Genomic DNA, 15,283 nt, shown 5'->3' on the forward strand with positions numbered 1-15,283 from the left:
CTCATGCTTGTCAGAAGCTCAACAATGAATCACAAGATATTTGGACTAGAGAACCTCACAGGATCGGAGTTGCAGCTCAACAGCAGGTGCAGTTCCCAGGATTGCAACTCACCAGCAAAGCTTTTTGACAGCATATTAAATTACAAAGCATCATCAGAACAACTAGCTTATTGGCTGATCCCTGAAGTCATGGCGCTGTTGCTGACAGACTGTGAAAGCAGAAGTAATATGCATGCTAAGAGCCACGTACAAATACTTTAGCAGGATTGCTAGAAATAGCAAGTCCAATGAACCTACCATCTTAGGTGTTTATGATGTGCCAATCCACAGACTATGAAGTTCAGCAAAATATTTTAGATTGAAATGAAAAACATGAAACATAAAATACAGGTGCACCAATCATTTTTAATCTTGTGCTGATGAAGGGGGTGTCAATGAAGCAAACTGTTGTTTCATTGGATGTTTTCATTCATTCATGCCTTCTAACAATGAAGAAAAATCCATTTCCTCCTTTCATGAGAGACAAACACTGAAAGAGGGTTTCACCATGTAAAAATGCATATATTCTTTTAAGTGATGTCGAGGTACCAGTTACGGAAATTGTGGTTTCTCTCTGGGCAACTCAAAGCTTCCAGCTGACATCACAGTTGTAGAAGTATAAAGAATTAATATAGTTCTTAGGCAAAGGCCAAACTTTACACTTAGATGAAAGCACATGACTCAAGTCTAGCTGCAGTTACTAAAAACCAGTTATCTGAGAGAAAAATTAAGCCTTCAGTGTACATTTGTATTGTTCACAAGTCCTTAAAAATCTTGCTACAACCATTTTGCTTTTCCTTCAACCAACAGAAATGCTCCAGACCCCTTGCAGAGGTACCCAAATGGAAACTGCAAAACTCCCTGCAGTTTTCTTATGGGATGACGCGTCATTTCATCCAGTTCTAACTATTGTTTTCACATGGCTCTAACTGTGCAACTTGTGAAGAGATTGACAAAACCTTGGGGATTATGTAGGCCTCTTTGGCTCTTCAGGGAAGATATTCCACACCTCAATTTCTACCTATTACTTTAAGCTACTGTAATATGACGGGGTTTCTGGGCACAGCTAAGGAAATCAATTCAGACTATATTTGCTTAAAACCAGGCCACTTACAGCTCCAGGCTGCAATTTCCTTCTCACTAAGGCAAGTCAAACCAGACACAAAAGCACTTCTGCCAGCCCCCATGCCCAGCCAGAAGCCACACAAGCAAACCTTCTGATTTCCCAGCTGCTATACAAGCCCAGACCAACAACCCCAAACTTAAGTGGGAGGTGTTAAAACCTATTTCATCAACACCACACGGATTCTCCCAAACCCCAAAGGGTCCCCAGTCAATGTACACTTGGATCTTACCCAAAACCAACATACTTGCCCAAATCCTTTAGATCTAAATATCTAAAGGTTTATTTTCAAAGAAAGAAAGAACAGGGTTAGAGAGAAAAATTGTTAAAGAGATACTTTACATACATTAATTACAGTTATTGATGCAGGCCAGCAATGTTTTATGTTGATTCTTGAAAGTCTTTGCAAGCATCCTTTTGAGGGAATGGCCTGTAGTCCAGACAGGCTTAACTCATGAGGACTGAAGAATGGACAATGCAGTATGGGAAGGTGGAGGGCAGCCACCTGTGGAGAAGGAACGAGTTATGAGCTATCTAGAAAAACTAGATATACACAAATCCATGGGTCTGGATTTAATGCACCCAAGGGTGCTGAGAGAATTGGCAGATGTCATTGCCAAGCCTTTGGCCATTATCTTTGAAGATTGTTGGAGATCAGAAGAGATCCCGGATGACTGGAAAAAGGCAAATGTAGCACCCATCTTTAAAAAAGGAAAGAAGGACAATCCAGGGAACTATAGATTGATCATCCTTACCTCAATCCCTGGGAAAATGATGGAGGGGATCCTCAAGGAATCCATTTTGGAGCACTTGGAAGAAGGGAAAGTGATCAAAAGTAGCCAACATGGATTCACCAAGGGCAAGTCCTGCCTGAGCAATCTGATTAGCTTCTATGACGAGGACATGGGGAAGTCAGTGGATGTGATATACCTTGACTTTAGCAAAGCATTTGATACAGGCTCCCACAACATTCTTGCCAATAAGTTAAGGAAGTGTGGATTGGATCCATGGACTATAAGATGGATAGAAAGCTGGCTTGATGGTCGGGCCCAACAGGCAGTGATCAATGGCTCAATATCTGGGTGGCAGTCAGTTTCAAGCAGAGTGCTGCAAGGTTCTGGGGCTGGTGCTGTTCAACATCTTTATTAATGACCTGGATGAGGGATTGGATTGCACCGTCAGCAAATTTACAGATGGCATAAAGCTAGGGGGAGAGGTAGATATGTTGGAAGGTAGACATAGGATCCAGAGTGACATGGATAAATTGGAGGATTGGGCCAATAGAAATCTGATGTGGTTCAGCAAGGAGAAGTGTAGAGTCCTGCACTTGGGATGGCAGCATCCCAAGCATTCTTATAGGCTGGGAACTGACTAGCTAAGCAGCAGTACAGCAGAAAGGGATCTAGGGGTTATGGGGGATGAAAGGCTGGGTGTGAGTAAACAGTGTGCCCTTGTAGACAAGAAGCTAATGGCATATTGGGGTGCATTAGGAGAAGCATTTTGAGCAGATCTAGAGAAGTGGTTATTCCCCTCTATTTGGCAACTTGCGAGGCCACATCTGGAATATTCTGCCCAGTTTTGCACACCCCCCCCAGTATAAAGAGGATGTGGATGTGCTGGAGCAGGTCCAGCAGGAACCAACAAAAATGATTAAGGGGCTGGAGCACATGACCTATGCGGAGAGGCTGATGGATTTGGGCTTGTTTAGCTTACAGAAGAGAAGACTTAGGGGTGATTTAATAGCAGCCTTCAGCTTCCTGAAGGGGAGCTCTAAAGAGGATGGTGAGAAGCTGGTCTCAGTGGTGTCAGATAGGAGAACAAGGAGCAATGGTCTAAAGTTACAGAAGGAGAGGCGTAGGTTGGATATTAGGAAAAACTATTTCACCAGGAGGGTGGTGAAGCACTGGAATGCGTTGCCTAGAGATGTGGTGGATTCTCCATCCCTAGAGGTTTTTAAGACCCGGCTTGACAAGGTCCTGGCTGGGATGACTTCGTTGGGGTTGATCCTGCTTGAAGCAGGGGGCTGGACTAGATGACGTCCTGAGGTCCTTTCTAGCCCTATGATTCTATGATTCTAAGAAGAAAGATGGTCCCTGCCAGGGCCCCATCTTATAGGTTTTTCTCTGCAGAGGGCCCTCCATACAGGGTCACAGATGTGCACACCCAGGCCAGCTATGTCCAACAGCACAGGGGTGGGGGGGGCTGCAGCTCATGTTGGGGGGAGGGGGCCCACAGCTTATGCTGTGAGATGGACTCACCCCCTTCCCATCTCTCCCCACATCTGCACCATCTGAGGGCCAGGCCAGCCCTGCCACACACCCAGGCAGCCCTAGGGAGGAGTCAGCTGAGGTGAAACCACAAGCAGCTCCCCGAGGGCCGGCAGCCCACCACCACCAGTGCATACCCATATCAGGAGGCAGCCAGATGATGACACCTGTGGGCCCACACAGCCACCCTCTGGTGGCAGAACAAGGTGATGGATGAGTGGATGCGCCGGGAGGACGAGCGGCACCAGGACTGTGTAGACCTGCTGCTGGACATTGTGGAGGCCTGGGTAGCCTGAACTGGTGCGCCTGCTGAGCCTGCCACTCCCATCCTCCTCTCAGCCAGTGCCCCCCCTTCCCCAGACCCCATGTAATGCTCCAAGCACTGCGATCAGCAATGGATATGGCTGGGGTTCATCTCTCCCAGGGTCCCTCCACCCCCACCATCCTGCCATTCCTTACCAGACCCCTGCCCCACCTGCTGAGCCTGAGATAGTGGCGGCCTCCCAGCACCTGACCTTCCTGTGGTCCTGGTCCTGGCCCAGCCCCATGGGGGAGGTCACCCAAGGGGTGTGAGGGGTTCCTGTGGCTGCCATGGGTCACAGCCCTCAACCTCTGGCCCTGACTGATCCCGCTCCCCAGTTCAGGATCCCCCTTCACCTAATTCCAGATCTCTCCTTCCCCCACCATCTGTAAATAGAAAGGTCCATTATATATGCATGTTGGGTGTTTGTTTATTTTCAAAAACTGTTGTATAACTATATAAAAGTTTTATTTTTCAACCGACCTCCCCTGTGTGTCTCCTTGGGGGAAGGTGTGTGTGTGTGTGTGTGTGTGTGTGTGTGTGTGGGGAGGGATGGGGTGAGGTAGGGGGGAAGTGTGGCAGGATGGTGGTCTCCCTGAGATGCCCTAGGGTGGGCTATTGGGGGCCGCTGGCAAAGGACTCCTGCAATGCCTCCTGAACGCTCACCCCATCCATGTGTGTCTGCCAGTTGTGGGCCACCCCGACTGGTCATAGCAGCCCCCCCTTCCTCTGGTGCCCAGCCCTGCAGGAACTCCTCCTCCTTTCTCTCCACTAAGTTGTGGTGCACACAACAGGGGGACACAACTGCGGGGATGGTCTCCTCCCCCCACATCTAGTGGTGTGAGGAGGCATCGGAAGCTCCCTTTCAAGCAGCCAAAGGCCAGCTCCACAGGATTCCTCATTGAGGTGAGGCAGCCATTGAAGACCTCCTAGGTGTGGTTTGGGTGGTCCATGTATGGCCTCATGAACCAAGGGAGGAGCGGGTAGGCTGCATCCCCCATGATGCACAGAGGCATCTGCATGTCCCCCCATGGTCAGCTCCTGGTGGCAGGTGCCTGCCTCCATCCTGCAGAAGAGGCTCGAATTCTGGGGGATGTGGGGGTCATGTGTGCAGCCTGGCCACCTGACAGAGACATCGAGAAACTGGTCTCAGTGGTCCATGAGGGCCTGAATGACCACTGAGTGGTTCTGAAGTGTCTGGCAGTGTGTTCTGGGGCCTGGATGGGAATGCGGGTCCCATTCAGCACCCCAAAACAATTGGGAAAGCCCAGGCTGGTGAAGTTGGCCATCACAATGTCCACGTCCGTGATGTGGCTGAGCCTCCAGAGCAGGATCTGGTTGATGGTGTGCACCACCTGCGGGGAGAGGGGCCTGGACACGGCTGTGAGTCCCTGTGGGGATGGCACCGCAGCTTCCCGTCCCCCTGCTCCCTCTCCCTCACCCGCACTCCTCTCCCCACATCCCCCTGCCCCCCACGCAGGCCGAGGCTGCCTCTCCAGCATCAGTACAGCTCCAGCAGGGAGCTGAAAATATTTATTCAATATTTATTCAATATTCAAATTCGGCACATTAACACATGGTTTAAATCGTGATGGGAACTTTCTGAGTCACTATAGGGGCTCGTCTGCATACTTGGCTCAGTCTAATTCTTGACCTTCCCCCCCACCCCTCCACTCTCTGATTTGCTCACCTTGATCATCTTTTTCTGATTTGTCCTCCTTCCTTACTGTTTTTGGTTCTCTGTGCCTTAAATATTGAGTCTGTTCTGGTCTGGCTATGGTCTGAAGAAGTGGGTCTGTCCCACGAAAGCTCACCTAATAAACCATTTTGCTAGTCTTTAAAGTGCTACTTGACTGCTTTTTGTTGTGAAGTTAAGGGATCGTTCTGTCAACAGACCTGCATACCATGTGGATGATCTCTGTTGACAGAGCGGCTCGATGTACTGAGCTGCTTTTATGTGTGGACGCTCTCTGTTGAACAGATATTTTGTCAGCGTTATTCTGCCGACAGTGACATCTGCAGACAGAAGCTGCCCGTGTAGACATAGCCATAGCTAGATAGATGCAAATGAGTGTAAAAAGCTACCATCAGAGAGTGGAGAATTCAGATTAAGTAGCATTTAATCCTCATTATGGTCCATGGGCTCAATCTCCTGGGCATATCTGGATTTGTTTTCTGTATTTTATACAGTTGTGGACAGTTTGGGTACCCAACTAGTAGTAAAAGTATGCAATGATCAAAAATTAATAACAACATTCTAAGCCAAATTTTGCGAAATGAAGGTCATGTACAATGATTCTGGTACGTATGCAATTAACAGACAGATGGAATCCTTCCCAAAGTGATGTATAGCAACCAAAAGAAAAGTCTCAGAATTTTAAGGTGAACAATTCACTTATCTTCTCATTTTATATTAATATGCTGCTAGTTATTGAGTCAGCAGAACTGATAGTATCAATTCTTGCATCAACATAAGGGACACAGAGAACTTTATAGGGCAAAGGCAAATATATTTTAAAGTTCCCTAGTAAATTAAAGAGTTACAAATAAAGGAAACAAAACCTTTATCAAGCTGGCTCAGTTTTAAAAGAATATGAAACTGGTTTTTTTTGGCAGCTGAGCCAGGGGTAATTTTTTCCAGTGTTGACCAAATGAAGAGGAAAAGGTCACATGAGAACATGAAGAAACTAACAAATACATGATTGCCAAATACATATTTGCACAGAAAATGGTTGAGTCCATCCTCTCCTTCTTTAACATAATAGCAATGAGCATACAGATAATGCTTTATCTTCAAAACACTTTACAAACATTTTCTAATTAGTCCTCACAATACCTTCAAAGGCAAGGAAGTAAAGGTTACATTCTTCATTACATAGAATGATCCAGAACTACAGAGATTGGCAAATTTAGGACTGAAACTCGAGACTTCCCGATTTTTAATCCGACCCTCCCTCCTATCAGCTGCCAGGAAATTGGTGGTTGTGAAAGTTGCCTCATTGACAGCTGTGGACATTTATGTGGTTGTGTGTTTCCCTACACTGCACAGCTACATGCCTCAACCCTGACCTCATGGGACTACAGCTAGGTGTGTGAAAGTAGCTTTTTTCTATGTCTCTACAGTCCTCATTAATGAGTAACAACTGTGACAGCATTTTTTGTATTGTGGGTCAGCTGGTTGTCATTAATATCAACATTTGCCAAGTTACCACATGATGGTAAATGGATGATTATGTTATTTGACACCTTTAAGTGTTGGGAAACACATTTTTAATGGAAACTTTTCTGCCTATAATGTACCAGTCTAAGAGACTCGTTACCTCCTACTCATAATGTCCTCACAACGTCTCTCTGAGGTAGGGAAATACCCACATTTATTCCTATTTTATGGCTGAAAATATGAAATCAATGGAAATTAGCTCTTCCTCTTTGAGCATTCAGCCCTATATCACATGCCTGAAGTACAGAAGACATCTATGGCAGAGCATTGAACTGACTCTACCTCACTAGCATCCTCAACTAGAGCTCTAGCCACTGTTTCATCCTTTCTTTCTCAAGCCACCAAAACTGACTGGCCTAACCCAACCCAATTCATTTCAAAACACTTCAGTGATATTGACTAACTTGACTTCTCAATTCTGAAATCAACAATGAACCAGAATGAGAAAAATACCTGAGCTGAACAACACTGTAAAAGAAGATTGGGACTGTAATTAAATATGTCAAATAATGCAGGTTTTGTCAATTAGCCTTACCAGTTTTAATAGGCTGGGCATGAGAGAGTAGAACTTTGTGGCGATGGCTGTGTTGTGTCTACTAGTAACTGCAAACCCCATGTGTGGAGCACGCAGCATGGACCCCCAGCTGCAGCAGCAGCAGCCAGAAGCCCTGGGCTAAGGGCTGCTGCATGCAACGACCATAGAGCCCCACAGGGGCTGGACAGAGCATCTCTCAACCCCTCAGCTGATGGCTGCCATGGAGGACCCTGCTATTTTGATGTAGCGGGACACAGATCGCCTACACATGCTCTACTTCGACACTGAACTTTGAAGTAGGGAGCTATTCCCATCTTCGGATAGTAATAGTGATTTCAACGTCTCGCCGCCTAACGTCAATTTCAATGTCGAAATAGCGCACGGAGCATATAGACATGATGCGTGCTATTTCAACGTTGTGCTGGCTACTTCAAAGTAGCCGGCTAGTGTAGATGCACCCTTTATGTCTATGTGCTGTGACAAGGTAAGGCTGGTAGAGGGTAAGAACAAGAGGGAAAAGCAGGGCAGGAAAACAAGCAGGGCGTGAGCAGCTGGGGAGGAAGACACCCTGGGTCAATTGGGACCAGCTGGTCCCACTTAAGCCTGCTTTTAAAAGAGCCCTTGCCCAGTAGGCAGGGCAGAGAGTGGAGAAGAGAGGACAGGAGCAGAGCAGAGCAGAGCAGAGCAGAGCAGAGCAGAGCAGAGCAGAGCAGAGCAGAGCAGAGCAGAGTGAGTTTTCTAGAGGCACCAAAAGAAGGAGAGGGACAAAATGCTAGAGCAAAAACTGAGGGACTCTGATAACCATGAAAAAGTTCTCTTCTTAATCACCAAACAGACAGACAATAGAGCTAGATCCCTCTTTTTAACCATACATAACTTCAGGCCTTCCTCTCTATATTCAGTGGCCTGCCCTTGTGGCTCCAGAATGCCACGATGATGCATGATGATTCCATGCAGTCCCTATCCATGGAATTATTTCACAGCAGAAGGCTTACATTCCCCCAGATGCAACATAAAACCATAGAATCATAGAACAATAGAGCTGGAAGAGACCTAACAAAGCCATCGAGTCCGGACCCCTGCTCTAAGCAGGACCAAACCCATCAGATCAGCCCAGTTAAGGCTTTGTGGAGGCGAGACTTAAACACCTCCAGGGATGGAGACTCCACTACTTCCCTGGGTAGACCATTCCAATGCTTCACCACCCTCCTTGTGAAGACTACCTTGTGGTCCCAACACCTACCCCTCTGCCATGAGAGTCCCCTAAATAAAAATGATTAAGGCCAGAAAAACACAGTATCATTAATGGTTAACATGCTTTGGGGTGGTATGCAGTTGTAGGTGGTTTCATAAAGGGCAAGCACGTATCGTGGGGGAGGCACTACTTAGCAGCAGCAGATGCATGTAGCTGTCTGCTCATTCATAAACTTGTTTTTCAGATCATCCCTGATTTGCACTGCACCTTTCTGTGCTCTCCTGATTGCCCTCATTTGCAGTTGCTCATAATTATTTGCCAGAAGATCTGCCTCTGTGCTCCACACTGGCATGAAATTTTCCCTATTTGCCTCACAAAGGTTATGAAGCACACAAGCAGCCCCCACAACCACAGGAATGTTGTCTTCAATGAGATCTAAATGGGTCAGAAGGAACCTGAAACTGGCTTTTAAATGGTCAAAGGCATATTCTACCACCAGTCTGCACTTGCTCAGTCTGTAGTTGAAAATCTCTTTACTGAGGTCCAGGATGCCTGTGTATGGCTTCATGAACCAAGGAAGCAAGAGGCAAGCAAAAATCACTATAGGCATTTCTACAACCCCAGTGGTAATCTTCTGGTCTGGAAAGAAAGTCTCACTCTGGAGCTTTCTAAAGAGGCCAGAATTCCTCAAGGTGTGTGCATCATGTACCTTTCTCAAACATCCCATGTTGATATTGATGAAATGAACGTTTGTGATGCACCAATGCCTGCAACACCATGGAGAAGTACCCCTTGTGGTTTAAGTGTTCTGAGGCCTGGTGGTCCAGTGCCAGGAAGGGGAGGTGCATTCCATCTATCACTCCACTGCAGTTAGGGAACCCCATGGCAGCAAAATCATACACTATGTCCTTCACATTCCCCTGTCTTTCACAGGAGAAGGATATTGATTGCGTTGGCTACCTGTATTGCAACAGCCCCCACTGTACATTTGCCCACTCCAAATTGATTTCCTACTGACTGGTAGCTGTCTGACATTGCAAACTTACACGAAGCAATTGCCACATGCTTCTGAATTGTCAAATGAAGTCTCATTCTGATGTTGCAGTGCTGCAGGGTGGGTAAAAGCAAGTCACAACATTCCATGAATGTGGCCTTTCACACGTGGAAGTTTTACAACACTGCTGATCATACCAAGCCTGCAAAACAATGCAGTTCCATCAGCCTGAGCCGGTTTCATGGCACCTGTATTCCATGGTGTACAATGCATCTAGTGTTGCCAGCAACTCTGCATTCCTCCTCTCCTGCACTTGATAAGTGGAACTGTCATTTCCTTTGAGGTAGTAACAGAGAGGTAGCCGTGTTAGTCTGTACTCCAACAAAACAAAGCATCAGAAAGTCAACTTTAAAGACTAACAAAATGATTTATTTGGTGATGAGCTTTCATGGGACAGACCCACAGATCTGATGAAATTGGTCTGTCCTTAGAGGTAGTCATCGTCCAGGGTTCTTAGGCGCAGAAGATAATGCAGCACAGTGTTTTGATGGAGTGATCATAAAACATGCCACAACATCTTGAAGCATCTCTGGATCCATGCTAGTCTTGTAATGTGCTGTGGCAGGCTGTGTAAAAGTGCATGAAAATTCCTATGGCTGTTTTCTGGGACAGGGGTGTCAGGGTAATATACTCTGAGATGACATCACACACCCACAACTACTTGCGGAACAATTTTCTCCATAAATCATTAGTACAGAAACTCAGAATGCAACAAGTATCAGAGGGGTAGTGGTGTTAGTGTGCATCCACAAAAACAATGAGAAGTGCTGTGTCACCTTAGAGACCAACAGATATATTGGTTTTCATGGGCAAAGACCTACTTGCATCTGATGAAGCAGGTCTTTGTCCACAAAAGCTTATGCTCCAATAATATCTGTTAATCTGTAAGGTGTCACAGGACTTCTCAACTGTTTTCCAAAATACAGTGGGGCTGCAAGAACTCTGAGCTAGGTACCCATAATGCACTTCTGACACAGTTGATGGTAGCAAATTTAAGAGGAACACACTATGTCAACTTGTGAGCAAGTGTGAACATTCACTACTGACTTTAAAAAATCCAGTGTTGTAAAAGTCATCTTTAATAAATTCAACTTTATTTCATAATATAGACCTTCTGTTCCCCTTCACATTCAGTAGCATGTACTCCTTTTTCATTTTACTTTGTGATCCAGGATTTTGATCCAAACCCTTGCAGCCAAATCCATCTCTAGGAAACTCCACTGATGTCCACAGTATAACATCAAGGGTTGATTTATTCCTTGAGTTTAATATAATTGAAGTCCCTTACCCAGTATGAAAGCATCATGCATGTTATTGTTGTTAAACATGACAGCCATCATGGAGAAGTTTTGATTATGCTCCATGTTTGTACATTTAAAATCTATATATTGCATTTATATTGTGCAAAGAAAAAAAATCATTTGACTATCCATGATAGCGCTTTTCTGAGCAGCTACTAGGATACCATAGTATTGTTAATATCCTGATTTAATGAGCTATCCAAACTCATGTATACAGTCACCTCTTAAATGATTTACTAAACATTCTAAAATATCTCAGAGGGGTACCTGTGTTAGTCTGCATCTTCACAAAAAAAAGAAAAAGCAGCCCTGTATCATCTTAAAGACTAACAATTTTATTTATTAGGTAATGAACTTTCATGGGTCAAACCCACTTCTTCAGAATAATAAAATTGTTAGTCTTTAAGGTGCTATGGGACTGCTTATTATTCTAAAATATATGTAACTACCATGTAGTATTGCCATCTAGTGGAAAGGTAAGTAAGAACACATATTTCCTTTAATGAATGAAGATTACCAGCCATGATTGCCAATGATGATTACTTTGGATACTTAAGGACATACGCTAAATTTGTAAATCTCCTAATGGTTACCTCGCTCCTTTCTAATGGAAATCAATGTTTCTAAGTATATTTCTCTGTATGCTTATAGGAAAAGTATTAGAATGATTTTTGGAAACTGGCTGATACGTAGCTTGTCATCTGAAACTGCAGAAACTTAGCTTATCCTCCTCTCTTTCATTATATATGGCGTTCACTGAGCTAAATTTAGACAGAACATTAGTGGATTCACATGGTCTCGGGGATGTATTTCAAAAACACAACTAATTCAAAAGAGGGGTGGTTATACAGCGGATGCACAAACCTCACATAGTACCAGTTAATCACTGGCTAGTTAAAAAGAATAAAAATAATGAAAAAATTAAAAGCATATGCAGGATTTGGGAAGGGTGGTGGAGTAAGCTGTAATAGGAAGCAGGGAAAGCTTCTGGTCAGGCTGACATATTGTAGTTCCTTGCAGCAGTTCCTTTAATGAATTTATATCTGCTGTTACTTTCAAAGCAACCATCAGAACTCAGTAACTTAGCAGCTCTTCTTTAGCAACTATCACTGTGGATGCAAACTGTCATCTTCCTCACAGGCTTAGATAAAGAGAAGAGCATGCCACAGATACTCTGCAGACTATACTTTTACTAGATTCTTGATCATTTACAGCTCACCCTAAAACACCAACACATTTGTTTCTTAATGTCTATCAGGATCCATTCAATTTCACTGCAGCAATGTTCCCATAGGAGTACGGCCCTTTGCCAGCCTCTCATGAACATTTCATTAATCTTCTTGGCTCTCTTGCAAACTACAAAACATTATTGTTAGCAATTTAACTGTTTTGTTTCCACATGTGCCAAAAATGTGATCTTCCCCAGTCTTTCAGTGAAGCAAATTATATAGTAACTTAACAGGAATTTTACTTTTAACAAGACAGGCTCAAGAAAGGTAAAACGGGTTTATAGGTGTATCTTGTTGCTGAATGGAATTTGTGTGCCACTTAAAATCTCAGGCAGAAAATGCCTGCAATTTCTCCAAGTATTCAGATTGCAATCATATGTGAATATTACAATCTTACAATAGGCAAAACACATGTTCTCTCTAGTTTTATCTTATGATATGACATTATTCTCTCTGATTTATTTAATACTGTAGGCTGAATCCCCTACCCAGCTCAAAAGAGTGCTTTCTATACTATGTCCAATGTTCTTGGTTTTCTTAAGTTTTACTGCATTGTGGGCCTGATCCAAAGCACAGTGAAGTCAGTGGAAATACTCCTTCCTTGTCAGGAAGGGCCAGTTAGAGTGTAGAACTGTCACAAGGCTTGGCTGGCCAAACAGGAAGAAAAGCTTAGTTCATAAACGGGCTCAGTTCTGACCCTAGATATATATGCTTAACTCCTAGTACTTTAGGGGCTGAGGGTGGGTTCAGTGAGTTGTATTAGACAATCAATCTATAAACAGATTTCATCAATGACTTCAACTGTGCTTAAAAATGAGTGATGTGGTATGGCCATATGTTGTTACTATAACAGTAACATCTCCATTTTGAGTGCAAAATTTTAGCCTTAACCTTATAGTGATCCATGCCTTTGCATGTACTCTACAGAAAAGTTTAAGGAAGTCTTCAAACTCCCAAATTGAAACTGCATGTATTTTGTTAGTTTGTTTAGTTTGTCTAGAGTAAGGCCTTTTTACCCTGTCCTTTAAATTTCTGATTAGTAGAAAGCATTTTCTGGAAGTCAGGAAGCGCATGGAGGGCCACAGGTTTGTTGAAGATTAGTGAGCAGGACCTAGCTCACCAAACGAGGAAGAATCATAGCATCACAGAATTTTAGGGCTGGAAGGGACCTCACAAGGTCATCTAGTTCAGCCCCCTGCCTAAAGCAGGATCAACCTCAACTAAATCATCCCAGCCATACCTGTCAATCTGGGACTTAAAAACTTGTAGGGATGGATCTTCCACCACCTCTCTCAGTAATGCACTCCAGTGCTTCATCACCCTACTGGTGAAATAGTTTTTCCTAATACCCAACCTACACTTCTCCCTCTGTAACTTCAGACCATTGCTCCTTGTTCTGCTAGTTGTCACCATTTAGAACAGGCTCTCTCCATCCTCCTTAGAGTCCCCTTTCAGGAAGTTGAAGGCTGCTATCTAAGTCTTCTTAGATAGCAGCTTAAATCTTCTCTTCTGCAAACTAAACAAGCCCAAATCCCTCAGCCTCTTCTCATAGGTTATGTGTTCAAGTCCCTTAATCATTTTTGTTACCCTCCGCTGAACCCACTCCAATGTGTTCACATCCTTTCTATACTGGTAGGCCCAGAACTGGATGCAATACTCCAGATGTGGCCTCACCAGTGCTGAGTAGAGGGGAATAACACCTTCTCTAGATCTGCTGGAAATGCATCTCCTAATGCACCACAATATGCCATTAGCTTTCTTGGCAACTACGGCACACTGCTGACTCATATCCTGCTTCCCATCCGCTGTAATCCCCCGGTCCTTTTCTGCTGCACTGCTACTTAGCCAGTGGGTCCCCAGCCTGTAACAGTTATTTCTTCTTGGGATTCTTCGGTCCCAAGTGCAGAACTTGTTGAATCTCATCAAATTTCTTTTGGCTCCATCCTCCAATTTGTCTAGGTCACTCTGGACCCTATCCCTACCTACCAATGTATCTACCTAGCCATGTCTACACGTGCCGGCTATTTCGAAGTAGCCGCGCCAACTTCGCAATACCACCCGCCACGTCTATACGTGGTGAGCGCTATTTTGAAGTTGACATCGACGTAAGGTGGTGAGACGTCGAAGTCGCTATCCCCATCAGGAGATGGGAATAGTGCCCTACTTCGACGTTGAACGTTGAAGTAGGGCACGTGTAGCTGATCCACATCCCGCAACATCGAAAGAGCGGGGTCTGCCATGGCGGCCATCAGCTGAGGGGTTGAGAGACACTCTCTCCAGCCCCTGAGCTCTATGGTCGCTGCGTGCAGCAGCCCCTTAAAGCTCCCCGCCCCTGCCTTCCTGTGCAGGAAGCTGAGAGCGCGTGCAGGCAGCAGCAGTAACACGTGGCTAGCCTGCACGCCTCCCTGCAGCCCCAAGCCACCCCCCCGCTGCGTTGGCCGCCTGCTAGCCCCCCAAGTGCCCCCAGGGCACCCCCCCCCAAGGGGAGCCAGGGCTCCCAGCCTGGCAGCCAGCCCGGGAAGAGGCAGCAGGGCCCCTCCTGGACAGAGGCCGAGATCCGGGACCTGCTGGGGCTCTGCAGCAAGGAGGAGGCGCTCCAGGTAATGGGGAGCAAGAGGCGGAACGCGGATGCATTCGCTCGGCTGGCCGAGGGCTTGGCCGCCTGGGGTCACCCTGCCCGCGCTCCTGACCACGTCAGGAGTAAGGTTAAAGAGCTGCAGCAGGGTTACGCCCAGGCCCAGGATGCAGCCAGCCAATCTGGGGTCACCCCCGCCACTTGCCCCTTTTACAGGGAGCTCAGGGAAATCCTGAGCCCCCGGTACACCTCCTCCCTGCTGGCCACTCTTGACACCTCGGCCGATGAGCCCCAGCAGGCCCCGGCGGCAGAGTCCGCCCCGGAGGCAAGCCCTGCACCCCAGGCGCCCCCCCCAGGAGCCCACCCCTGGGACGCCGGAGGAGGAGGAGGGGGAATACTCCTCCAGCAACAGGGGGATCCAAATAATCCTGCCATCCCGGAGCT

The 15,283-nt window shown here is 45.9% G+C and overlaps 1 protein-coding gene across 2 annotated transcripts in view; it reads right to left on the reverse strand.

The window, feature by feature from the left end:
- Window positions 1-427: 427 nt before the first annotated feature.
- The window catches only part of PARVA (parvin alpha), a 208,344-nt gene continuing 193,488 nt past the window's right edge, over window positions 428-15,283 (reverse strand). The window contains exon 14 of one of the 2 annotated variants that reach the window (XM_074997362.1): window positions 428-1,667. In XM_074997362.1, the coding sequence (XP_074853463.1) occupies window positions 1,615-1,667 (53 nt within the window). In that variant the 3' untranslated portion in view covers window positions 428-1,614. Of the gene's footprint in view, window positions 1,668-6,277; window positions 10,011-15,283 lie in introns of those variants that run through there. The other variant, XM_074997358.1, reaches the window with a different exon arrangement.

This window comes from Carettochelys insculpta, chromosome 6 (assembly GCF_033958435.1).
Source record: "Carettochelys insculpta isolate YL-2023 chromosome 6, ASM3395843v1, whole genome shotgun sequence".
NCBI classification, from domain to species: Eukaryota; Metazoa; Chordata; order Testudines; family Carettochelyidae; genus Carettochelys; species Carettochelys insculpta.